Source organism: Pan troglodytes, chromosome 1, assembly GCF_028858775.2.
Source record: "Pan troglodytes isolate AG18354 chromosome 1, NHGRI_mPanTro3-v2.0_pri, whole genome shotgun sequence".
NCBI classification, from domain to species: domain Eukaryota; kingdom Metazoa; phylum Chordata; class Mammalia; order Primates; family Hominidae; genus Pan; species Pan troglodytes.
The window spans coordinates 186,195,622-186,221,443 of NC_072398.2; the positions used below are offsets into that span (position 1 = coordinate 186,195,622).

Consider the following 25,822-nt stretch of genomic DNA (forward strand, 5'->3'; position numbering starts at 1 on the left):
TTCGGCTGGGTGCGGTGGCTCACGACTGTAATCTCAGCACTTTGGGAGGCCAAAATGGGCAGATCACCTGCGGTCAGGAGTTTGAGACCAGTCTGACTAACACGGCGAAACCCCGGCTCTACTAAAAATACAAAATTAGCCAGGCGTGGTGGCACACGCCTGTAATCCCAGAAACTCAGGAGGCTGAGGCAGGAGAATCGCTTGAACCCAGGAGGCAGAGGTTGCAGTGAGCTGAGATCGCACCATTGCACTCCAGCCTGGGCAACAAGACCGAAACTCCATCCCCACCCCCCCAAAAAACAAAGGAATGTTGTCATTTCAAGGCCAGATAGAGAAAGATAGCTGGCAAAGGACACAGAAAGAGAAATTAGAGTGACTAGAGGAAAGCCAGCACAGGGTGCTGCCGTAGCTTAATGCTGCTGTGAATGCTAGTTAAAATGAGACTAAAAAGTGATTATTAGGCCAGTGCGGTGGCTCACGCCTGTAATCCAGCACTTGGGGATGCCAAGGGGGTGGATCACCTGAGGTTAGAAGTTCGAGACCAGCCTGGCCAACATGGCGAAACCCCATCTCTACTAAAAATACAAAAATTACCTGGGTGCAGTGGTGGACACCTATAGTCCCAGCTACTCTGGAGGCTGAGGCAGGAGACTCCCTTGAACCTGGGGGGCAGAGGTTGCAGTGAGCTGAGATCACGCCACTGCACTCTAGCCTGGACGACAGGAGCGAAACTCCGTCTCAAAGAAAAAAAAAAGGTGATTATTGGATTTAGTAACCTGAAAGTCCTTGGTGATATTGGCGAGAGCAGTTTCTGTACAGTATAGTGGGAAAAAACTTGAAATAGAATGGGAAGTTAAAAAATCCAATGTATGTAGACAATTATTTTGAGAGGTATGACTTTAAAGGGGAAAGAGAATTAGGTTGTTGGCTGGAAAGGAATGTAGAGCAGAAGTGTAGTGTTTTCTTTTTTTTTTTTTTTTTTTTGAGACGGAGTCTCACTCTGTTGCCCAGCCTGCAGTGGCGCGATCTTGCCTCACTGCAAGCTCTGCCTCCCGGGTTCATGCCGTTCTCCTGCCTCAGCCTCCTGAGTAGCTGGGACTACAGGTGCCCAAAACCACGCCTGGCTAATTTTTTGTATTTTTAGTAGAGATGGGGTTTCACCATGTTAGCCAGGACGGTCTCGATCTCCTGACCTCATGATCAGCCTGCCTCGGCCTCCCAAAGTGCTGGGATTACAGGCTTGAGCCACCACGCCCGGCATTTTTTTTTTTTTTTTAATTTTAGACACAGGGTCTCATTATACTGTTCAGGCCACAGTTCTGAGTCTGCTTTCTAAAGCAGCAACACTCTCTCATCTTTCTCTACCCACTTACTACCTATCATTTGTTTACATGCACATTATCTGTTTTCTCCACTGAAATACTATGTGCATAAGGGTAGAAACTTAGTCTTATTCACTGCCATATTTCTAACACCTATACATAGAATAATGCTTGCTATTTAATAAGTACTCAATAATTTTATTTTTTTTGGAGACAGAATCTTGCTCTGTCACCCAGGCTGGAGTGCAGTGGCACGATCTCAGCTCACTGCAAGCTCCACCTCCCGGGTTCACATCACTCTCCTGCCTCAGTCTCCTGAGTAGCTGGGACTACAGGCGCCTGCCACCACTCCTGGCTAATTTTTTTTTTTTTTTTGTATTTTTAGTAGAGACGGGGTTTCACCATGTTAGCCAGGATGGTCTTGATCTCCTGACCTTGTGATCTGCCCGCCTCGGCCTCCCAAAGTGCTGGGATTACAGGTGTGACCAACCGTGCCCAGCCTTTTTTTTTTTTTTTTGATACAGGGACTGACTCTGTCGCCCAGGCTGGAGTGCAACGGCGCAATCTCGGCTCATTGTAACCTCTGCCTCCCAGGCATAAGCCATCCTCCCACCTTACCCTACCAAGGAACTGGGACCACAGGCACATGCCACCACGCTTGGCTCCTTTTTGTATTTTCTGTAGAGATTGGGTTTTTTTTGTTTTGTTTTTTGTTTTTGAGACAGAGCCTTGCTCTGTTGCCCAGGCTGGAGTGCAGTGGTGCGACCTCAGCTCACTGCAGCCTCTGCTTCCTGGGTTCAAGCGGTTCTTCTGCCTCAGCCTCCCGAGTAGCTGGGATTATAAGCATGCGCCACCACGCCCAGCTCATTTTTGTAGAGACAGGGTTTCACCAGGTTGGCCAGGCTGGTCTCCAATCTGGCCTTGTTTTCCGCCCATCTTGGCCTCCCAAAGTGCTGGGATTATAGGCGTGAGCCACAGCACTCAGCTCATTTTTGTAGAGACAGGGTTTCACCAGGTTGGCCAGGCTGGTCTCCAACTCTGGCCTTGTTTTCTGCCCATCTTGGCCTCCCAAAGTGCTGGGGTTATAGGCGTGAGCCACAGCACCCAGCTGAGACTGAGTCTCATTTTGTTGCCCAGGATGGTCTTGAACTCCTGAGCTCAAGCCATCTGCCCGCCTCGGCCTCACTCAATAAATATTTAAATGGCACTAAATATTTGAGCAAATTATTGTTCTACTCACCACATTGTATTTACTTGGTTTTCCCAGGTTTAATATACCATATTAATGGAGTAAAGGAGTAACGGAAGAAACAAATGGAGTAAAGGAAGAAACAAAACCACCTGATCACTTCAAAACACAGAAAAAGCATTTGACAAAATCCAATACCCTTTGGCGATTAAAAGACTCAAACTAGAAATAAAAGTGAACTTCTGGCATAGTGCAGTGGCTCATGCCTGTAATCCCAGCACTTTGGGAGGCCGAGGTAGGAGGATTGCTTGAGGCCAGGAGTCTCTGTGACTGAGGGCTTCCCACACATTTGCTTGTATGGTTCCTAGGTTAAACCTTTTAGTGGCACCTCATTACCATTCAGATAATCCATGCTCAATGACATGGAATATAGAGTTCTCCAGTTCCTAAACTGTTCATGCCCTATGACTGGGCCCTCAGTCCACTGGACAGACTTTTTTTCAAGACCAAATTGGTGTTTCCCTTTGGATCCTTCCCTGTCCAGCAAGTTAAGTGCTTTCTTCAGCCTTTGTGTGAATGGTAATGAGGTATCACTAAAAGGTTTTAAGCAAATGTGTGTTCAGGGAGCCCTCAATCAGGGAGACTCCTGGCCTCAACCCCACAGAATCTTTTAACAGGCCCTGGGCTGACTGTAATAGGGTGCCATCTTTTTTTTTTTAAGACGGAGTTTCGCTCTTGTTGCCTAGGCTGGAGTGCAATGGCGCGATCTTCGCTCACCGCAACCTCCGCCTCCTAGGATTACAGGCATGCGCCACCACGGCCGGCTAATTTTTTGGATTTTTAGTAGAGACAGGGTTTCACCATGTTGGTCTTGAATTCCTGACCTCAGGTGATCCACCTGCCTCGGCCTCCCAAAGTGCTGGGATTACAGGTGTGAGCCACTACACCTGGTCCTTTTTTCTTTTTGAGACAGCCTTACTCTGTCGCCCAGGCTGGAGTGCTGTGGCGCAGTCTCGGCTCACTGCAACCTCCGCCTCCCGGGTTCAAGCAATTCTGCTGCCTCAGCCTCCTGAGTAGCTAGAACTATAGGTGCGTGCCACCATGCACCATGCCCAGCTAATTTTTGTATTTTTAGTAGAGATGGGGTTTCACCATGTTGGTCAGGCTGGTCTTGAATTCCTGACCTTGCGATCTGCCCGCCTTGGCCTTCCAAAGTGCTGGGATTATAGGCGTGGGCCACCGTGCCCGGCGGCCATCTTCCTTCTACTTAAGAGTTTCTGTTCCCAGGCCTAGTAAGCATCTCATAGACATCAAACAAGTCACAGGAGTCTTCAGCTTGTCATTGGAATTGTAGGCGTGGATATGGCCTCCTGGAAGGAGTACAGAATCAGTACTACCCAGAGGCCAAAGGTACAGTCATGTCCTTAGTCCCAAAAGGCTCAGACTCATCCCAGGCCCTTTCCACACACTTAAACAGCTGATTTATTTTTTCTCTTTATTGTTACATACAATGTATAAACACATAAAACAGAAAACAGTAGGGATCCTCTAGGATCTCTAGGAAGACAGTAAAGTAGAAAGAGGTCTCAGAAACATTTTTTTAAAGTACAAGACATTCAGTGCTCGGCCCAAAGGCGTAGAAGGTTTAGAGCCAGCAGATAGCTGTACTAAAGGCTCTGTCTCTCTCCCCAGAGCCAGGACAACCCCAGGGAGCTCTCCTTTAGCAGCCAGTCCACGCAGGCAGGATGCTGCAGAGAAAGCTCTATGCTGAGAACATTCCCCTTGATGGAAAGAAGGGCAACACAAAAGGGTAACTAAGAGCTCCTTCCTCCCGCGAGGGCGACAACTGAGGAATAGAAAAGGAGTATCCCATGTCACTCTGACCCCCTCCCCAGCTGCCCTGGGCCCAGATGCCCCCATACTTGGCATTTACCAGAACCTGTCCCAGCTCAGACCCTGCGTAGACCCACCAGGTGCCCAAAGTTCTCTGGGGAGGGCCAGGGAAGAGGCTGGGTGTCAAACCAAACAGATTTTTATTTGCAGTCGTCACTGGGGCCGTTTCTTGCTGCTTATTTGTCTGCTAGCCTGCTCTTCCAGCTGCATGGCCAGGCGCAAGGCCTTGATGACATCTGGAAGAAAGGGTAGCGGTACATATGGGGTTAGTGAAGAGTCTGAGGAGCCCCCATTCACTCAGGGCAGAGCTGCCATCACCTGCAGCTGCCCAAGAGCCAGCAGAGGCCACCATCATCCACCTGCACCCCATCCAGCCACACCCACCTCGCAGGGCTGAGAAATGCTTGGCTTGCTGGGCCAGAGCAGATTCCGCTTTGTTCACAAAGGTCTCCAGGTCATAGTCCGGCTGCTCGGTCATCTCAGAGAGCTCAAGCCAGTCTGGTCCTTGCTACAACACAGGGAGGACCTTGTCAGTTCAATAACCATTTAGCAAATCATTCCTGGGGTCCTACCAACTGCAATGCAGACACCTGAGTAAGATGCTTTACCTCTGGTCCATGACCCATACCCTGGCTGTTCACCCTCTCCCCAAGGAAATCCTTAGCTTGAATTCACCCTCTTCCTACCCCAAGCTTGTTTTTTTCGTTTTCTTTTTTTCTTTTTTGAGACAGAGTTTCGCTCTTGTTGCCCAGGCTGGAGTGCAATGGCGTGATCTCGGCTCACCATAGCCTCCACCCCCTGAGTTTAAGGGATTCTCCTGCTTCAGCCTCCCAAGTAGCTGGGATTACAGGCATGTGCTACCACGCCCGGCTAATTTTGTATTTTTAGTAGAGACGGGGTTTCTCCATGTTGGCCAGGCTGATCTCGAACTCTCGACCTCAGGTGATCCACAGGCCTCGGCCTCTCAAAGTGCTGGGATTACAGGCCTGAGCCACCACTCCCGGCCTCCTATCCCAAGCTTATCCCCATCTCTTATGTCAAATGAATAACATCATTGGTCCTGATGCCCAAGCTAGAAATTTGAGTGATTTTATTTTTATTGTTTTTTGAGATGGAGTCTCGCTCTGTCACCCAGGCTGGAGTGAAGTGGTGTGCGATCCTGGCTCACTGCAACCTCCGCCTCCCAGGTTTAAGTGATTCTCCTGTCTCAGCCTCCCGAGTAGCTGGGACTACAGGCACACGCCACCATAGCCAGCTAATTTATTTATTTATTTATTTTTTCTTTAAGACGGAGTCTTGCTCTGTCGCCAGGTTGGAGTGCAGTGGCGTGATCTCGGCTCACTGCAACCTCCGCCTCCCGGGTTCAAGTGATTCTCCTGCCTCAGCCTCCCAAGTAGCTGGGATTACAGGTGCCTGCCACCATGCCTGGCTAATTTTTGTATTTTTAGTAGAGACAGGATTTCACCTTGTTAGCCAGGCTGGTCTCAAATTCCCGACCTTAGTTGATCTGCCTGCCTCAGCCTCCTAAAGTGCTAGGATTACAGGCGTGAGCCATCGCGCCCAGTCAAATGATTCTTTTTAAATAACAGATATACAACTCAGCCTCCCGAGTAGCTGAGACTACAGGTACGCGCCACCACACCAGGCTAATTTTTTTTATTTTTTAGTAGAGACAGGGTTTCACTATGTTGGCCAGGATGGTCTTGATCTCCTGACCTTGTGATCTGCCTGCCTTGGCCTCCCAAAGTGCTGGGATTACAGGCATAAGCCACCGCGCCCAGCCCGAGTGACTTTATTCTTTCACCCTACTTGTCACCAAATCCTCCTCAATTCTGCTCCCTAAATGGTTTTTTTCTTTCTTTCTTTTATTATTATTATACTTTAAGTTCTAGGGTACATGTGCACAACGTGCAGGTTTGTTACATATGTATACATGAACTATGTTGGTGTGCTGCACCCATTAACTGGTCATTTACATTGGGTATATCCCCTAATGCTATCCCTACCCCAGGTTCTTTTTATTATAATTTTTGCTGCACACACCACCTTTGGGATATTTATTTATTTTTATTTTTTGTAGAGATGGGGCCATGTTGCCCAGGCTGGTCTCGAACTCCTGAGCTCAAGTGATCTTCCTTCCTTGACCTCCCAAAGTGTTGGGATTACAGGCATGACTCACTGCACCTGGCCAACTGATTATTTTATTTTATTTTTGAGACACTCTTGCTCTGTTGCCCAGGCTGGAGTGCAGTGGCACGATCTCGGCTCACTATAACCTTCGCCTCCTGGGCTCAAGTGATTCTCCTGCCTCAGCCTCCCAAGTAGCTGGGATAACAGATGCCTGCCACGATGCCTGGCTAATTTTTGTATTTTTAGTAGAGACGGGGTTTCACCATGTTGGCCAGGCTGGTTTCAAACTCCCGACCTTAGTTGATGTGGCCGCCTCAGCCTCCCAAGGTGATAGGATTACAGGCGTGAGCCATTGCGCCCGGTCAAATGATTCTTTTTAAATAATAGATATACGACTGGGCGTGGTGGCTCACGCCTGTAATCCCAGCACTTTGGGAGGTCAGGGCTGGAGGATCACCTGAGATAGAGAGTTCGAGACCAGCCTGACCAACATGGAGAAATCCCATCTCTACTAAAAATACAAAATTAGCTGGGCGTGGTGGCACATGCCTGTAATCCCAGCTACTTGGGAGGCTGAGGCAGGAGAATTGCTTGAACCTGGGAGGTGGAGGTTGTGGTGAGCCGAGATGGTGCCGTTGCACTCCAGCCTGGGGGACAAAAGCGAAACTCCATCCCCGCCCCAAAACAAACAAACAAACAAACAAACAAACAAAAACCAACCAGATATATAGGCTGGGCATGGTGGCTCACACCTGTAATCCCAGCACTTTGGGAGGCTGAGGCAGGCGGATCACTTAAGATCAGGAGTTCAAGACCAGCCTGGCCAACATGGTAAAACCCCATCTCTACTAAAAATACAAAAAATTAGACAGGCATGGTGGCACGCACCTGTAATCCCAGGTACTCAGGAGGCTGAGGAAGGAGAATCGCTTGAACCCAGGAGGTGGAGGCTGCAGTGAGCCGAGATTGCACCACTAAACTCCAGCCTGGGTGACGAGTGAGACTCCGTCTCAAAAACATATATATATAGAGAGAGTACATATTTTGGGGGGTACCTTGTAAGATTTTCATGCTTGTATATCTAAATGGTTCATGAATCTCATGCCCTCATTCCAATCCCATGAACACAGACACAGCTTGGTCTAGGCACTAGTCTCTCTTTTTTTTTTTCTGAGATGGAGTCTTGCTCTGTCACCCAGGCTAGAGTGCAGTGGCACGATCTTGGCTCACTACAACCTCTGCCTCCCTGGTTCAAGTAATTCTCCTGCCTCAGCCTCCCAAGTAGCTGAGATTACAGGCGCCCGCCACCATACCCGGCTAATTTTTTGTATTTTTAGTAGACATGGGGTTTCGCCATGTTGGCCAGGCTGGTCTCGAACTCCTGACCTCATGATCCACCCGCCTCGGCCTCCCAACGTGTTGGGATTACAGGCATGAGCCACTGCGCCTGGCTGGCACTAGTTTTTCTTGAACCCTTTCCAACAATCTCCTAACTGCCTCTACCTTTGCTTTTCCCAAGCCCCCAAACCAGGCTCCACATGGTGGCCATATGATATATCTAAAGCTCTGACATGCCCATGTCACCACTCTGCTTAACACCCTCCAAAGGCTTCCTCATGATGCAGTCCAGGCCTGTGAGATGAACCATCTAGAAGACTCTAGATCAGATCCCTGTTGACCTGTCCACAGCCTTAACTACCCTCCATCACCCGTTCACTCCTTTTGCTCTGACCACGGTGAGCCTCTCATTCATCCTGAAAGTGCCATGTGCTTACAAAACTCTGTACCCCTGAGCACTCCAGGAAGGGGAGGAGAGGCCTGAGCACTTACCCTTCACAGTCCCTCCTCAGTTACACCTGCCCCAAGTTCTTCCTTCCTTCTCTGCAATCCTCTGAGCGCCCCACCATTGGGACGTAAATTCCTGCCTCCCAGTCACTTGCTCTTCCACAGTAGGGATTACAGTAGCAGGGGCACCTACCAGTTACTGAACCCTGACCACACACTGGGTAACTGTGCTGACACTTTATAAGCATATTACTGAACGCTCAAATACAACCATCCTACCTTGACCATTTCAGAGATGCAAAAACTGAGGCCCAGTGAGGCTAAATGAATTTCACAAGGAAATCAGTTTGTTAATGGAAGAGACAGGATTGATCTCAAGTCATACCCTTAGGGCCTATTACCTATACTTCATGTTTTTTGGCCCTTGGATTCAGCACAAGAGTTGCAACATTCACCAAAACACAAGACAAGATCCCTGCATATGGATCACCCTTCAAATCCTCTATCAGGAGCGTGGAGGAGAGACTAGCTCTGGTTAGTGTGATGTCAGAAAGCCTATGTGTGCCAACCTGCAGAAGGGGTTGTGATAATTAGAAGAACAGCTGGGTTAACAGGCAAAGAATTAAAGAGTGCTGGTGTAGAGGGCTGCTTCTTGCTATGTGAATACCTGTGGGAACAAGGCCCAGGTCATGTTCTGGGAATGGTGTGGAGCATACTGAGGGCCGTGCTGCATCCAGCTCCCTGTCCAGGGCCAGCTGCCTACCTGTATGATCTCCTTGAGCTCTTCCACAGCTTTCTCCTCCAGCTCCCTGATCTGAGTCATGGCTTCGTTAAAGCTGGACATCTGGGAAGACAGTTCCTCCTCTTCCTTGGATAACTGAGAGGGCCAAAAAGAAAGACAATTGTGTGACCCAGGTGCCGCCTCAGCAGGCCACACTTCTGTCTTGCTTGGCCCCATCCTGGTCCTTACATTGCCTGGAATCAGCGCCCCGTTAGAGCAGGCTTCCATCTCTTCTGTTTCCATTTGAATCAACTGCTCTCCACTGGGCCCACTGTGGGGGCTCAGCTCCTTGACCCTGAGGAAACAAGGAGGTCTCAGATCCCACAGCACCCCCTTGGTACTCACCAGAGGAATGCGGCACCGCCCAGGCTTCGAGGCTTGAGGCTCCAAGGGGATGGAATGGCAACCTTGCCTTCAGCCAAGGAGAGAGAAAACTAAAGCTGGACTGGAAAAGCCCCTCACCCAGCTGACTCTCCAGCAGGGCCCGGAGAGGATTGGGACAGACCTAGCATCATGGCGGAACTCCCAAGCCTCAGGTTCAGAGTCACAGAGGAGTATACAGTAGGCCCTGAGGCCCCAGAGCCTCCTCCCCTCTCATCACTGCCCTTCCCTTGCCCAGTCCTGTTCCGCATCCCACCTAGCTGTAGGTACTAGTACCTGTCTGCATATCTCAGGGTGTTTAAAGTATATTCACAGGAGCTTATGCCTGGTGAGATCGTGGCAATCTGCAAAAGAGGGGTGGGTGATTAAAGGCTGAGAGGCGCGGTGGGGATGCTACATAGCCTGTCCCCGAGGGGCCTCCAGTCAGGGTGTTTCTTCAAGCTTCGGAGACCCACATGGTATTGGTGGGAGGAGTCATTTAGCACCGCGCTGTGCTAGGACACTTGCCCCATGGGCATTGCAAATTAAGGTGCCTCAGACATTGGTTTCCTGCTTTCAAAGACACGTCTAATTATCTTTTGCTTCATTATTCCTTCACTGAGATAGTCTTGCTACCAAGGTCCTATCTTTTTCTTTTTTCTTTTTTTTTTTTTTGAGACGGAGTCTCACTCTGTCGCCCAGACCAGAGTGCAGTGGCGCGATCTCAGCTCACTGCAAGCTCTGCCTCCCAGGTTCACGCCATTCTCCTGCCTCAGCCTCCCGAGTAGCTGGGACTACAGGCACCTGCCACCACACCTGGCTAATTTTTTTAAATTTTTTAATAGAGATGGGGTTTCACCATGTTAGCCAGGATGATCTCTATCTCCTGACCTTGTGATCTACCTGCCTCGGCCTCCCAAAGTGCTGGGATTATAGGCGTGAGCCACCGCGCCCAGCCCAAGGTCCTATCTTAAAGCTCTGTGGCTTCTGCTGGAAACTTCAGTTCCCTTAGGCCAAAGGATAATGCCTTAGGTAGAGCTTAGTCAGAAAATCCCACCTTCCTCATGAAAGGACTCCTACCCAAAGGGTAGGGGAGAATATTCTCTTGAGGGGAAGGATGGCAGATCTCACATACAGGGGTTTGGGGATAAAACAGGAAAGAGGAAGTCATTCAAGGACACAGCCTTATGATCCAGGCTATTTCTATTTTCTAGGCTGGGAGCCAGTGAACCTGAGGGAGGCCATGGAAAAGACAAGGACTTCCCTCTCCTGCTGACCCAAAGGCCCATCTTCCGAATTCTGGAACCCCCTTTTCATCAGGTAATGCAGGAATGACCTCTCCCAAACCAAGAGCTGCACCTACACATCTTAAAGGGAATAGATCCTTTCCTCCACGCTTGGTTAGGCCACAAGGAGTCTGGTGCATTAAAGCAGGGTCTGGAAGCCCAGTCACGGTACAGCCTGGAAACCCAGGCAGCCAGCAGTGCTGAGCTTCCAGCCCAGGGACAGGACTAAGTGTCTCCGTGGAAAGCAACTCTGTCTCCTCCTGTACCATCACCTTCAAAGTGACCCTACTCACCATGCAAGTCCTAGAGTTCTCCCCAATGAAGGAGTCCCTCAGCACCTGTGTCAGCTTGCTCTCACGGAACGGGGTGTGAGCCTTGTTGTGTCCCAGGGCCCTGATGCACTCCTGTGGGGGGCAGCAGGAACAACTGAGGTCCCTTCTTTCCTTGCACTGATCCCTCCCCATCCCTTCCCAGCAGCTCTCCCGGCCAACCAGCTCTAGCTGCCCCACTACCTTCAGGGCTAAGAGACTCTTGTTGATTTCTGCGCCCTCCATGCGGGTCTGCCGGTCAGCACTGGAAGTGTCCGCGCCTCGCTCATTCCCTGCCAGATCTACCAAAGAGAACTTGCCATGCATTCTCCCTTTAGCTCGAAGAATAATTTGGAAGCACGCGTGGGAGCGGGAGGAATTGGAGTTGGCAAATGTCTGCCCAGAGGTTCTGTGGTAAAGAAAGGTTATGAGATTCTGTGGTCACCAGCCCCCATGGCACCCAAGTCCACAGAAGTTCTCTAGGAAGGGAGGGACACAGGTTAGGAGGCGAAGAAGTCCTGTTTTCCTGTCCCAGGCTTCCATCTTGCCCTCCCTGGGTAGCAATTCTCCCTCCAGCTCTGGACCTAATACATTTTCCTGGCAGCCAAATTAGTACTGGATTCTGGACTAGGGCCTTTGTCAGACCTGGAGCCCTAGAAGGACACGGGGAAGGATAAATTCCCTCTGCTAAAGGGCCCAAAGGGAAGGGGGAAGCTGTCATGAACCACCTGCCAGAACTTGAGGACCCTGTAGAGGGCACCCCCCTCCCTGGGCCTCTATAGCTGCCTAGCGCCCCACTGTACCAATGTCTACAGCCCTAGTGGAAAAGTGCTCCCCTAATTCTGTGCAGAGGGGGTATGACCCCATTACTTCCAGCCCAGAACAGACCCAGAGCTCCCAACTTCCACCACAAAGGGAGGGAAGAGCAAGGAGAACCCAAAGAAGCCAGGAAGCATGCCTTTGGGGTAACACTTTGACTTGTTTTTATTTTTATTTTTTTGAGACAGGATCTTGCTCTGCCATGCAGACTGGAGTGCAGTGGTGCGATCACAGCTCACTGCAACCTCTAACTCCTGGCCTGAAGTGATCCTCCTGCTTCATTTTCCCAAACTGCTGAGATTATAGGTGTGAGCCACTGTGCCTGACCTGACTTGGTTCTGATAAGCCTTTGGCCCTGGGGTCATATGTCTTATTGAGACCCCGTAAAGCAGAGGCCTTCGCAGCCCTTACCAAACTGGGCAAAGCAGCACTCTGTGTAAACAGAAATGTGCTCAGAGCTAGACTTTACTCATAAACCAGACATGAGAAGGTCGCTCCTTCCCCTCACCAGGACTCTCACCTGCAGGCGCTGCCCATGTCGATCATCTTGATGACATCATCAGCAGAGTTAACCAGATGCTCCTGCAGCCCCACCACTTGCACCTGTTGCTTGCCGTCCTCCAGCACGCGCAGCTTGGCCTTCTTGTTGAGCAGGTCAAACAGCTGTGCCAGGCAGGGGGAATGAGGCTAAGGCCACTGGGCACCCGGCACCCCACCCGACTGCTTCCTCCTACTAGCCTGCCCAGCTCAGACAAGAGCCAGCAGCAGGAAAGGCAGAGAATATGAGCTGGCGGATGTCAGCCTAGCAGAGGTCAATATACTTGGGATCTGAGCCGAACTGCCTCAGTTTGCTGTGACTCTGGTAGCTTACTAGCTGTGTGAGCCTGGGCAAGTTAATAACCACTCTAGCCTTGCATCTCATCTGTAAAGCTGAGACAGGTAGTGCTTAGAATAGTGCATAGCTCCTAATATCTTATGATTATTATTATTATTATTTTGAGACGGAGTTTCGCTCGTATCGCCCAGGCTGGAGTGCAATGGTGTGATCACGGCTCACTGCAACCTCTGCCTCCTGGATTCAAGCGATTCTCCTGCCTCAGACTCCCGAGTAGCTGGGATTACAGGTGCCCCTAACCATGCCCAGCTAATTTTTTGTGTGTTTTTAGTAGAGATGGGGTTTCACCATGTTAGCCAGGCTGGTCTCAAACTCCTGACCTCAGGTGACCTGCCCGCCTGGCCTCCCAAAGTGCTGGGATTACAGGTGTGAGCCATCACGCCTGGCCCCTAATATCTTATTAATGATAAATATTAGCTATTTTTATTATCTAGATCCCACTCTAGGGAAAGCAACTCTGCAGAAGCACACAGTGAATACAGTGAGGGGTGGAAGACATATATGGTGGTGCGGGCAGGGAAAGAATGAATATGAGACTGAATGTGCACAATCGGGGAAGAAGGGATGAAGAAGGTCGGCTGAGGGAGGTCAGGACACACACAGGCAAACCTTGCACCTGAAAGGGCACCCTGAGGAGCATTCTTGCCATACTTGTTGAACTTAGGTGCCATCTCACCATCAGATTAAACCACCTACATGTGTATGCCAGGGCAGGGTGGCCCATCAGTGGCTTGACAGCTAATAGGTTTTTGGCCTCAACTTCTAGCCAGCTTCAAGGTTTTAAAAAGTGCTGGGCCCCAACAGTGTAAACAAGGGGCTTCCTGCCAGCTACCTTCCCATTGTAGATCTCGAAGAATGTCACATAGACTTCCAGGCCCAACTTCCGGTAGCAGGGTTGATTCTTCAGGAGGAAGACGTCCCGGGCTGAGGGAGAGAACTTTGCTAAGCAAACAACCTGCCTTTTGGTGCCCAACCCTGAAGCAGCAGTACACAGTACTTACAGGCCATGGCATAGATCCCTTTGGATGCATTCTGGGCTTTCCCAGAGAGGTCTCCACCCATAGTCTGCAAAGGGAAGGGGTAGAAGACCATGGAAAAGGGCTGTTGGCCTAGAGCAGAGCACTACTGGCTCCTTCACCACAGTGGGCCACAACAAAGCCAGAAGGCTGGACCTAAAGCCCCTCCCTGCATCTGACATGGCAAGGCTATCTGGTGATGGGGCATCTGTAACAAGGGGCCTTTCTTAACAAACTCATTGTCTCCCTTTATAGGGAGCCAGGAGTGCACAATGGAAAGGCTCTTTCCCCGCCAGGCCTCAATACTCACATGTGTCTTGCCACTTCCTGTCTGGCCATATGCAAAACAAGTTGCTTTTCCACCTTCAAAGATTGTCTGTACCAGTGGCCTTGCTGTGAACCTAGAAGAGGGGTAGAGTATTTGTATCTGTTCCCAAACTGTGCTCCCTGGAACATGTCCTGCCACCCTTCCACTGCAGAGTTCTAGGGTCGATTCCTCCTTCTAAGAATAGCACTCCTCTCCTGCCTCAGTGGTCCCACCTGACCCCAACCCCACTTTACAAATCTGAAATACTCCTAGCAAACTGGCAGTGGGATGGGTGTTGGGGGATCACTGGGCTGACTACCCAGAAGCAAGCTGATGGCCCATACTCTAAGCCATCTGACCTTTCCTCTGACCCTGGAGACACAGCATGAAAGCCTAAGCTCAGCTTCCAGCAGAAGAGACACTACTGGCTGGGCACAGTGGCTCACGCCTGTAATCCCAGCACTTTGGGAGGCCGAAGTGTGTGGATCACCTGAGCTCAGGAGTTTGAGACCAGCCTGACCAACATGGTGAAACTGTCTCTAATAAAAATACAAAAAATTAGCCAGGTGTGGTGGCACGTGCCCGTAATCCCAGCTACTTGAGAGGCTGGGGCAGGAGAATTGCTTGAACCCGGGAGGTGGGGGTTGCAGTGAGCTGAGATCTCGCCACTGCACTCCAGCCTGGGCAACAGACTGACTGAGACTCCGTCTCAAAAAACAAATAAATAAAAATAAATAAAATAAGTAAATATCCCTATGAGGGTACTGGGTGCTGTATTAGAAAGAGCAGATCTGGGGCCAGGTGCAGTGGCTCACACCTTTAATCCCAGCACTTTGGGAGGCCAAGGCGAGCGGATCACCTGAGGTCAGGAGTTTGAGACCAGCCTGACCAACAGGGCGAAACCCTGTTTCTACTAAAAATACAAAATTAGCCAGGTGTGATGGCAGGCGCCTGTAATCCCAGCTACGTGGGAGGCTGAGGCAAGAGAATCGTTGGAACCTGGGAGGCAGAGGTTGCAGTGAGCCGAGATTGTGCCCCTGCATTCCAGTCTGGGCAACAAGAGCAAAACTCCGTCTCAAAAAAAAAAAAAAAAAAAAAAGCAGATAGAGCAGATCTGGAGTTCCCCAAATCTGTGAACCCCAGTGGGCAATGGTGTGGCTGCATAAGGCACAGGAAGAACCCCTGGAGCCTGGCCAGCCCTGCCTCAGCACGTAACGGGTGATACCTCATTCAGTATCCACTCAAGGATGGGCCACTAAGCTGCCAAAGGGTGTGACCAAAGAAAACACAAGAAGCGAGGAAGAGCCTCAGAATTCAGCACGTCTGTGAGTAGTGTTACCACGATGTCCCACAAAAAAAGGGGATGGAAGGGCACAAGGAGGGAAAAATGGATGCAAGGGACTAACCTGTAGACAACTTCATTCGAAGCTGTTTCATCAAATGCAAAGTCAAAGCAGAATGCTTGGTTCTCCAGATACTTTGTTAAGTCCACTTTCAACTTGGGTTCATGTACCAAGAGGAGACACTTGCTAGGAATGGAAATCACATCAATTTCTTTCTTGGCCAATTCTGCAGAAGGAGAGTATTTCAGGGGGTGCTCCCTGGAAACAGAAGGCCCGTTAGTCAGTCTGAAGCCTCTTCCTGACTGAACAGGACTTACCTTGCTTATTCAGTGGGCGTTTCCTAACACAGACACATATTCTGTGCTCTTCGATCTGCAAGCAGATGAGAGGAGGCAACCAACAGCAAAGGGTCAGAGCAATTTCAAAAGCGAGCTTGTCCAGAACTCCCACCCCTTCCAATCCCATGTCTGGCCCAGTCAGAGGCCAAGATCTAACACTAGGACCCCTGCATCCTCCATTAGATACTCCAGAGCACAAGAAGAGAGCACTGGATTTTGTTCCCATTTTTCTCACTCTGCTGCCTACAAGAGTTTCAGCACACTTTCATGATTCTTACTAATGCAGGAATCTAGCCAACCTATGGTATGGGGGTGGAACCCAGTTTATAAAGATCAGACCCCTCCCATGTGGGCCTCACTAGCTTCAGCCCACCAAAGGATATTAAAAAATAACCTCGGCTGGGCATGGTGGCTCACGCCTGTAATCCCAGCACTTTGGGAGGCTGAGGTGGGCAGATCACGAGGTCAGGAGTTTGACACCAGCCTGACCAACATGGTAAAACCCCATCTCTACTAAAAATACAAAAATTACCTAGGCGTGGTGGCACATGCCTGTAATCCCAGCTACTGGGGAGGCTGAGGCAGGAGAATCACTTGAACCTGGGAGGTGGAGGCTGCAGTGAGCCGAGACCATGCCATTGCACTCCAGCCTGGGCGACAGAGCGAGACTCTGTCTCAAAAAAAAGTAAAATAAAATAACCTCAGCCAGGCACAGTGGCTTACACCTATAATCCCAGCACTTTGGGAAGTCAAGGTAGGCAGATTGCTTGAACCCAGAAGTTCCAGATTGGCCTGGGCAACATGGTGAAACCCTGTCTCTACCAAAAATACAAAAAATCAGCAGGGTGCGGTGGAATGTATCTATGGTCCCAGCTACCTGGGAGGATGAGGTGGGGAGGATCACTCAAGCCCAGGGAAGTGGAGGTTGCAGTGATCCAAGATCGTACCACTGCACTCCAGCCTGGGTGACAAAGTGAGACCCCATCTCAAAAAAAAAAAAAAAAAAAAACCCTCAAAGGTGAGTAAAGATTCCTGCATGCCCTCATTCCTGTAAAGAGAAGTTTTCTGTCTCTCAATTGTACACTTAAGAAAGGGAAGTTCTTTGGATGTACTTACAGGATCAGTCATAGTAAGTGGATGACATTCCAAAGTAGCCCGAAATTCTTTAATCATTCGGGCAAATTCCCAGTTTGGAAAACTACTGTCATACTCCTGGTTTGAGACGAGAGTGAAAAAGGGCAGACTGTTAAGATATAAGTGCTCTCAGACCCCTATGCAGCAGCAGCAACAGCTCTTTGCTCACCACCCTTCATAGTTGTCAAAGTCCCCGCCCTGGCTCTGGGTTGAGAAGCCAGGTACAAAGCACTGGGGAAGAGATTGGCAGAGGGGCCTAAGCATACGCCAAAGCACGCTAGGAACTGGGACTAGGGCCAGTTCCACATTTTAGGAGGCACAGCAGCAGACCGGGCTTCCCAGAAGCAATGAACCCAAATAAGGGGACTGTACTGCAGTCCCTGCCCTCCAAATACGTACAACTTGGGGGAGGATAGGAGAGAGCAGACCAATTGTGCCCTGCAGCCCCTCTGGCCATCATGCCATGTGAGCATGTGATGGGCTTGCTTACTAGACAATCAGCATGAAATGTTCCTCATCTGAGGGCCTTCAGAAACATTTCTGAATTATGTGTTCTCTGAATCCTGATAAACCAGTTAAATTTCCTGGATATCAGAATTGGAGCGTCAGAGGCCAGGCGCAACAGCTCATGCCTACAATCCCAGCACTTTGGAAGGCCAAGCATTCCAGACCAGCCTGGGCAAAATAGCGAAACTCTGTCTCTACTAAAAATACAAAAAATTAGCGGCACATGCCTGTAATCCCAGCTACTTGGGAGGCTGAGGCACAAGAATCACTTGAACCCAGAGGTGGAGGTTGTAGTGAGCCGAGATCACACCACTGCACTCCAGCCAGGGCAACAGAGCAAAAAAAAAAAAAAAAAGAATTGGGGCCTCAAGAACTGGAGCTTCAGAAATGCTGGGGCCCAACTGTATCTCTGTTGCCCGTAGAGTTTCGGTTAAGGACACCTGTCCAAAAACCCTTACCCTAGTCTCCCAAGAAAGGTACCTGAGCTCTCTTCATTCTCATTTCAGAGTTCTGGGCCTTCTTCTCTTCTCGCTTGTTCTTCATTTTTTCCACTTCCTTCACAAGACATGATTTCCTCCGAACTATGAAAACATAAAAAAAAAAAAAGAAAAAAAAAGGAAGCCCACTCTGTTACCAGTTTAAGCCAGCCTACTCTTCTCTGGCTATTTACTGAGTACTGGGCCTTTCCCAGGGAGAGGCCTTCTCTAGATCCTTACTCTTAAATCACTATATGCAAAAAGAAGTAATAGATGTGACTCTCGGGATGGACAAGTCCACAAAGTAGTGGCCTGGCCAATATGAAGTCAAATAGTGATAACTGCACTCCAGTTCTAACTCAAGCTCTTCCTATGCATCTTGGCTTTCTCAACAACCACAGAGGTGAAACAGTTCTTGTTTTGTCTTGATAATGAAAGACTGATTCCATGGCCAGAGGAAAACATGCCCCCACGTGACAAACAGGGCTTGAACTCAGGTGCCAAGGTAGGCCAGGTTTAGGACAGGATGTAAACTATCTGTGCCTCACTAGAAGCAGAACAGCAGACAGCTCAGTGTGCCTACCTGAGTTCACAGGGTTTGCAGAAGAGCTACCTCGGATGGAATGGACTTGCTCTTCCATCTCCTCGCTGACCATCCTCAATGGTATTTCAGCCACTGCAGGGCAGGAAGGCCTAGGGGGGGCAGCTGTAGGGGAACAAGAGTCACTGGAGAAGCAGGCAAGTATACCACAGGCATCTCACCTGAGCCCATGGCCCTGGTTATGGGTGGGGAGAGCGACCTGCCTGCTCGGCAAGGCTTACAGTATGTGCAGAGCTTGTGCTTTTCCCTTCACCTCAGCCCACACTCTCACCCTTTCTGCAAGGGCTGGCTCCTGGGGTCAAAATATCTTAAAGGGTATGTGAACAGTTCAGTATGGGCTTTGACATGAAGGGAAAAGCCTCTGAGGGCGTGAACTCTTTAGACTTCACCCAAGCATGGGTTTTCAGGCCAGGCCAGGTCTGGTCTTAGGGACAAAAGCCAGGCCTTTCTGACTTCTCTCAAGCCTCAGGAACCCAGGTGGTTAACAGGAGCAAAGACTGAAAATCTAGGGTGACAGGGAACTGGGGCAATAACTAACCAGATTGATTCAATACAGAAAGGTCCAATCCACAACACCTCATTACTTCCCATACGTGGTCATGACCCATTCATTTACCTTCATCGTACTAGAGCTGAATTTGATATATGTAAAGTATAATGGTTGTGTGTCTTACACAATTTGCATCTAATTTATATAATCTATTAAAGACTGACAATTCACATTAAAAATTTTTATTTATATTTACTAATTTTCCACACCTCATCTGACTCACTTAAAAAATTTTAAAATTCAATTTATAGCCGGGCACGGTGGCTCACGCCTGTAATCCCAGCACTTTGGGAGGCCGAGGCGGGCGGATCACGAGGTCAGGAGATCAAGACCATCCTGGCTAACACAGTGAAACCCCGTCTCTACTAAAAATACAAAAAATTAGCCGGGCGCGGTGGCGGGCGCCTGTAGTCCCAGCTACTTGCAGGCTGAGGGAGAATGGCGTGAACCCGGGAGGCAGAGCTTGCAGTGAGCCGAGATCGCAGCACTGCACTCCAGCTTGGGCGACAGAGCGAGACTCTGTCTCAAAAAAAAAAAAAAAAAAAAATTCAATTTAATATAGGCCGGGCGCGGCGGCTCAAGCCTGTAATCCCAGCACTTTGGGAGGCCGAGGTGGGCGGATCACGAGGTCAGGAGATCGAGACCATCCTGGCTAACACTGTGAAACCCTGTCTCTACTAAAAAAATACAAAAAAGTTAGCCGGGCATGGTGGCAGGCGCCTGTAGTCCCAGCTACTCGGGAGGCTGAGGCAGGAGAATGGCATGAACCCAGGAGGTGGAGCTTGCAGTGAGCCGAGATTGCGCCACTGCACTCCAGCCTGGGTGACAGAGCAAGACTCTGTCTCAAAAAAAAAAAAAAAAAAAAAAAAAAAAAAAAAATTTTAATTTATATAAAGTACAAAAAGGGCCAGGCGCAGTGCTCACACCTGTAATCCCAGTACTTTGGGAGTCCAAGGCAGGCAGATCACGAGGTCAGGAGTTTGAGATCAGCCTGGCCAATATGGTGAAACCCTGTCTCTACTAAAAATACAAAAATTAGCCAGGTGTGGTGGTGTGCACCTGTAGTCCTAGCTACTCGGGAGGCTGAGCCAAGAGAATGGCTTGAACCGGGGAGGCAGAGGTTGCAGTGAGCTGAGATCACACCACAGCACTCCAGCCTGGGCGACACAGCGAGACTCCATCTCAAAAAAAAAAAAAAAAAAAAGGTATAAAAAGAGGGCCGGGTGCAGTAGCTCACGCCTGTAATCCCAGAACTTTTGAGAGGCCAAGGCGGGCGGATCACATGAGGTCAGGAGTTCGAGACCAGCCTGACCAACATGGAGAAATCCCATCTCTACTAGAAAGACAAAATTAGCCTGGCATGGTGGCACATGCCTGTAATCTCACCTACTCGGGAGGCTGAGGCAGAAGAATCAATTGAACCCGGGAGGCAGAGATTGAGGTTAGCCAAGATAGCGCCATTGCCCTCCAGCCTGGGCAACGAGCAAAATTCCGTCTCAAAAAAAAAAGTACAAAAAGAGGGCTGGGCGAGGTGGCTCACGCCTGTAATCCCAGAACTTTGGGAAGCCAAGGTGGGCGGATCACTTGAGGCCAGGAGTTCAAGACCAGCCTGGCCAACATGGCGATACCCCACCCCTACTAAAAATACAAAAATTAGCCAGGCGTGGTGGCACATGCCTGTAATCCCAGCCACCCAGGAGGCTGAGGTGGGAGAACTGGTTGAACCTAGGAGGCGGAAGTTGTAGTAAGCCAAGATCACGCCATTGCACTCCAGCCTGGGTGACAAGAGTGAGACTCTGTCTCAATAAATAAATAAATAAATAAATAATAAAATACAGAAAGAAAAAAAGCTAATTAATGCTATTAGAAGTCAGGATTATGGGTACCCTTGGGGGAATTAGGAGCTGCAAATATGCCCAACAGGGACTTTTGAAGTTCTGGTAATGCTCTGATCATGTTAGTTACATGAGTGTGTTCTGTTTATGAAAATTCACTGAACTATATACTCAATGCTCTGTGTACTTAGATCTTAGACTCCTCAACTATCTCAGAGGGCTTCTGCCTAGTCTTTCACCTCTTCCGAAAGACTGATTCCATGGCCACAGGAAAACATGCCCCCATGTGACAAACAGGGCTTGAACTCAGGTGATTTGAAGTACTGGTAATGCTCTGATCATGTTAGTTACATGAGTGTGTTCTGTTTATGAAAATTCACTGAACTATATACTCAATGCTCTGTGTACTTAGACCTTAGACTCCTCAACTATCTCAGAGGGCTTCTGCCTAGTCTTTCACCTCTTCCGAAAGACTGATTCCATGGCCACAGGAAAACATGCCCCCATGTGACAAACAGGGCTTGAACTCAGGTGATTTGAAGTACTGGTAATGCTCTGATCATGTTAGTTACATGAGTGTGTTCAGTTTACAAAAATTCACAGAACTAAATACTCAATGCTATGTGTTCATGTCTGTGTGTATGTGTGTGTAATGTTTCAATTAAGTTTTTTAAAAAAAGAGATGATTTCCAAATAAGAAAGCCGTGTTGGTAGGGCAGGAGCAGACCAGTTCTGAAGCTGGGGGAATGGATGAATCTCAGGATATTCTAGCACAGGGACCAAGCAATGTGCTCCAGGGCCTCAAACATGGTGGGTGGGGGCACATTCGTTACTCACGAGGAACTGAAAACTGCTTGCGGGAGTTTGCAGCTGCAGGCAGCTCCACCTCCATGTCATTCTCCTGAGCCGTGACGCGAAGCTCTGAGACAGTGGACATGCGAGTGGAGCGGCTTCGAAGACCTGGAGAACCGAGAGCAGTAGCCAGTCAGTGCTGCACGATCTGGAGGGTGGTCAGGGGCAAACCTCCAAGTTTCTGTACAAGGTGAAATAGGTCCCAGCCACCAGGAAAGGGGCTCACCAACTTCCCATATTCCTTAGAAAGGAAAAATTAGAAAGACCAAGTACCAGTAACCCCAAAACCTCTTTGTCCACATTGTGCAAATCTAGGAGCTCCCGAGGGCAAGGATATCTCCCACAAAGAGCGGCTGTCTTGAGTAAGTACAGGAACCTATAGCTATCCTGAAAACATTTCTGGAGAGAGAGAGACCTAATCTAAGTCCTTGAGAAAAAGTATTATGAATCTTCTTTCACCATGTTGGCCAGCATGGTCTCGATCTCTTGACCTTGTGATCCACCTGCCTCGGCCTCCCAAAGTGCTGGGATTACAGGTGTGAACCACCGTGCCCAGCCCATCTTTTTTGAGAGACAGAGTCTCACACTGCCACCCAGGCTGGAGTGCAGTGGCATGATCTTGGCTCACTGCAACCTCTGCCAAAACCAACTTCTACCCAGTTTCTGAGTATTATAAGTTCAGGCTGATGGCTATATATAATCCATGTTTTGAATTTTTACAATCGTCCTATTTCCCTAATGATTTTATTTTATTTTTTATTTTTATAATAAGATTGAGTCTTGCTATATTGCCCAGGCTGGTCTCAAACTCCTAGGTTCAAGCCATCTTCCTGCCTCAACATCCCAAAGCACTGGGCTTACAGGTGTGAGCCATCACATCTAGCCCCAAATGATCTGTAATGTTTTTCTTTGTTTTTTTGAGACCGAGTCTCACTCTGTCGCCCAGGCTGGAGTACAGTGGCATGATCTGGGCTCACTGCAACCTCCGCCCCCCCGGGCTCAAACGATTCTCCTGCCTCAGCTTCCTGAGTAGCTGGGATTACAGGCACCCGCCACCACTCCTGGCTAATTTTTGTATTTTTAGTAGAGACAGGGGTTTCACCATGTTGGCCAGGCTAGTCTTGAACTCCTGACCTCAGGTGATCCACCCGCCTTGGCCTCCTAAAATGCTGGGATTACAGGTGTGAGCCACCACACCCGGCCAGTTTTTTGTATTTTTAATAGAGACAGGGTTTCACCATGTTGACCAGGCTGGCTTGGAACTCCTGACCTCAGGTGATCTGCCCACCTTGGCCCCCCAAAGTGCTGGGATTACAGGCATGAGCTACTGCTCAGGGCCTTAAAGATTTTTTTTTCCATTAAAATGAGCTGTGTAGCTGGGCATGGTGGTGCGTGCCTGTAGTCCCAGCACTTTGGGAGGCTGAGGCAGGAGGACTGCTTGAAGCTAGGAGTTCAAGACCAGCTTAGGCAACAAAGCGAGACTCCATCCTAAAGAAAAAAAGCTATTGGCTGGGCATGGTGGCTCACGCCTGCAATCCTAGCACTTTGGGAGGCTGAAGCAGGAGGATCACTTGAGGCCAGGAGTTTGAGACCAGCCCAGGCAACATAGTGAGACCTTGTCTCTACAAAAAAAAAAAAAAAAAAAAAAATTAGCCAGGTGTGATGGGGCACACCTGTAGTCCCAGCTACATGGGAGGCTGAGGTGGGAGGATTGCCTGAGCCCAAGAGTTCAAGGCTACAGTGAGCTACGATCATATCATGGTATTCCAGCATGGACAACCAAGTGAGACCCTGCCTTTGAAAAACAAAACAAAACAAAACAAAACAAAAAAAAGCTGGGGCAATATCCTTTGAGGACATGAACACAGAATGGGACTGCCGCGAGTCCCAACTCTCCTGCATGACCTTACGGTACACCCAGCAACAAAGGGCCAGCACCACAACAGTCAGGCCCAAGCTTGCAATGGCACCACCTTCCACTCAGGGCCCCCAGAACCTGAAGCTCCAGCCAAGTATTCTGTGAGTCCCTGAGGTAGCTGGATCATTTCAGGGCAATGATGACCCCTAGACCTGGAGAGCTGTGCAGGTCACCAGCCTTCAAGGTACAATTGGCTTTAAGCTGGATCTTTTGGGAAGCTTACCCCCTAGAGTCACAGTCTATCATGTTGTCAAAGTAGGTTTTCACAGACTACTTCTGCAGAGAGACTCCCAACATCCTAGATGACGAGGCAATGCTGTTATACTCTCCAGCCCCAGCCATCCCTCTCTATAGCGCCACCAACTGTACTTCTACTAAACAACCCACAGGCCTAGTGTCTCCCGTTTTCAAAATCTCTTTCCAAGGCATATTGTTCCCCTGAGGGGGCTGAGCCCTGAGGGAAGAAAAAAGGCCTACCAATGGCTGATTCCCACTCTCCTCAGCATCAGGCTCTGGATTCTACAGAAAAGGTTTCTAGGCCAGGCAGCAAATTTCCTAAATGCACAAGGTCTCTTAAAGGTTGGCCTGATAGCTGTAGATTGGATTCTTCCTCATAGAGAAAGATGCTTGGAACACAGGTAGGACTCAACCCACATAGAAACCACCTGCAAAAGAGGAGCTTCCACAACTCTGAGTCCTAGAAACATAATTCCTGACACAAATTCCATGATAGTAAGCTAGTAGAAATCCACTTACTTTCTTTTGGAGCAGGAATTTTGGAGTTGACGGATCTCCGTTTTTGTTTCTGAAAAACAAATCAAATTGTCACAATATATGGCTCTTATCAATTCTCAAGGGCCTATCCTGGGCCCATGTACTATGCTAAAATGCCAGACAATCAATCAGCAAAGAGTCAATAAGCAAAGTGAATTCTCTGGGGCACTGGTTGCAGCCAGATGACAGGCACCTACCTGGATTGTTACATTTTCCTGCAAGGGCAGATTGTCCTTCGGATGTAAGGGAAGAAGCTGTAAGAGTTCTGGGTTTATTGCAGCCACATCATCAAAATCAATCTGCAAGGAGCAAGTAAAAGTTTCAATGAAACAACATTGTTCAATCCAAATACATTTTTTCTTTTTTTTTTTTTTGAGACAGAGTATCGCTCTGTCGCCCAGGCTGGAGGGCAGTGGTGCGATCTCGGTTCAATGCAACCTCTGCCTCCTGGGTCCAAGCAATTCTCCTGCCTCAGCCTCCTGAGTAGCTGGGACTACAGGCATGCGCCACCACGCCCAGCTAATTTTTGTATTTTCAGTAGAGACAGGGTTTCACCATGTTGGCCAGGATGGTCTCAAACTCCTGGCCTCAGGTGATCTCCCCACCTCGGCCTCCTAAAGTGCTGGGATTACAGGTGTGAGCCACTGTGCCTGGCCCCCCGAGGCTGAGGCTGGAGAATTGCTGGAATCCAGGAGGCGGAGGTTGCATTGAGCTGAGATTGAGCCACTGCCCTCCAGCCTGGGCAACAGAGCAAGACTCTGTCTCAAAAAACAAAAAACAAACAAACAAACAAACAAAAAAACAACATAGAAAAAATTAAATTTCTATAGACAGTGGTACCCCTAAATTCAAACTTTACCAACTTTAAGTTCCACTAAGTATGAATAGCTATAAAACAAATAGTTACTCCTTAATAATGGTTTACCATCTAGATGGATATGGGTTTCTGATTTCCAAGCCAATGGTAGACGTCAGTGATGAGAATGAGGTGAAGAGGAGGGCAGACAGGCAGGCAAACAGTCAGGTACTCCACAGCAGATCTAGGCCACTTGGCTCCCCTGCTGATCTGCTGGGCAGTGAGGTCCTGCTGGGCACAGCCCCCCAAGCACCTCTTGATGGCTGACACGGAGGAGGAAACAAGTTCTAACTGTCTGGTGAGAGTCAAATGGGGGCCCTTTAGGATCTTATGGGCAGGGGCAAGTTCCTGACAGCTGCTACCTAACCCTAAGACTACCTACATTTTCTTCTGGGCCCAGAAACTTCCCCAGTTACGGCTTCCTGCCCATGCCTTACCTATTTCCTGTTGATGCCTGCAATGAGGTCACAATTCTAAGTTTACATCATCAGAGTCCTGCAATTCTCCAGGAACAACTCAAACTTCACCAGGATAGCTTTACAACAGG

The 25,822-nt window shown here is 49.2% G+C and overlaps 1 protein-coding gene and 1 long non-coding RNA gene across 5 annotated transcripts in view; one reads left to right on the plus strand and one right to left on the minus strand.

Annotated features, from left to right (window-relative positions):
• Window positions 1–3,992: 3,992 nt before the first annotated feature.
• KIF2C (kinesin family member 2C) overlaps window positions 3,993–25,822 on the minus strand; it is a 28,788-nt gene continuing 6,958 nt past the window's right edge. For 2 of the 4 annotated variants that reach the window (XM_001151337.7, XM_009456117.5), the window contains exons 3-21: window positions 24,617–24,718; window positions 24,402–24,450; window positions 21,713–21,835; window positions 18,473–18,595; window positions 17,894–17,994; window positions 16,889–16,984; window positions 15,752–15,806; window positions 15,498–15,660; window positions 14,095–14,185; window positions 13,770–13,833; window positions 13,601–13,692; window positions 12,394–12,536; window positions 11,259–11,463; window positions 11,040–11,150; window positions 9,758–9,825; window positions 9,290–9,395; window positions 9,083–9,196; window positions 4,789–4,912; window positions 3,993–4,640 (exon numbers count right to left, since the gene is read on the minus strand). In XM_001151337.7, coding sequence (XP_001151337.1) covers window positions 4,558–4,640; window positions 4,789–4,912; window positions 9,083–9,196; window positions 9,290–9,395; window positions 9,758–9,825; window positions 11,040–11,150; window positions 11,259–11,463; window positions 12,394–12,536; window positions 13,601–13,692; window positions 13,770–13,833; window positions 14,095–14,185; window positions 15,498–15,660; window positions 15,752–15,806; window positions 16,889–16,984; window positions 17,894–17,994; window positions 18,473–18,595; window positions 21,713–21,835; window positions 24,402–24,450; window positions 24,617–24,718 — 2,013 coding nt within the window. In that variant the 3' untranslated portion in view covers window positions 3,993–4,557. Of the gene's footprint in view, window positions 4,641–4,788; window positions 4,913–9,082; window positions 9,197–9,289; window positions 9,396–9,757; window positions 9,826–11,039; window positions 11,151–11,255; window positions 11,464–12,393; window positions 12,537–13,600; window positions 13,693–13,769; window positions 13,834–14,094; window positions 14,186–15,497; window positions 15,661–15,751; window positions 15,807–16,888; window positions 16,985–17,893; window positions 17,995–18,472; window positions 18,596–21,712; window positions 21,836–24,401; window positions 24,451–24,616; window positions 24,719–25,344; window positions 25,737–25,822 lie in introns of those variants that run through there. The other 2 variants (XM_001151208.6, XM_063781280.1) reach the window with 2 other exon arrangements.
• On the plus strand, window positions 10,691–11,391 carry LOC129137045 (uncharacterized). Its single transcript, XR_008539189.2, has 2 exons — window positions 10,691–10,780; window positions 11,224–11,391. It is a non-coding gene; the product is annotated as an uncharacterized LOC129137045 (long non-coding RNA).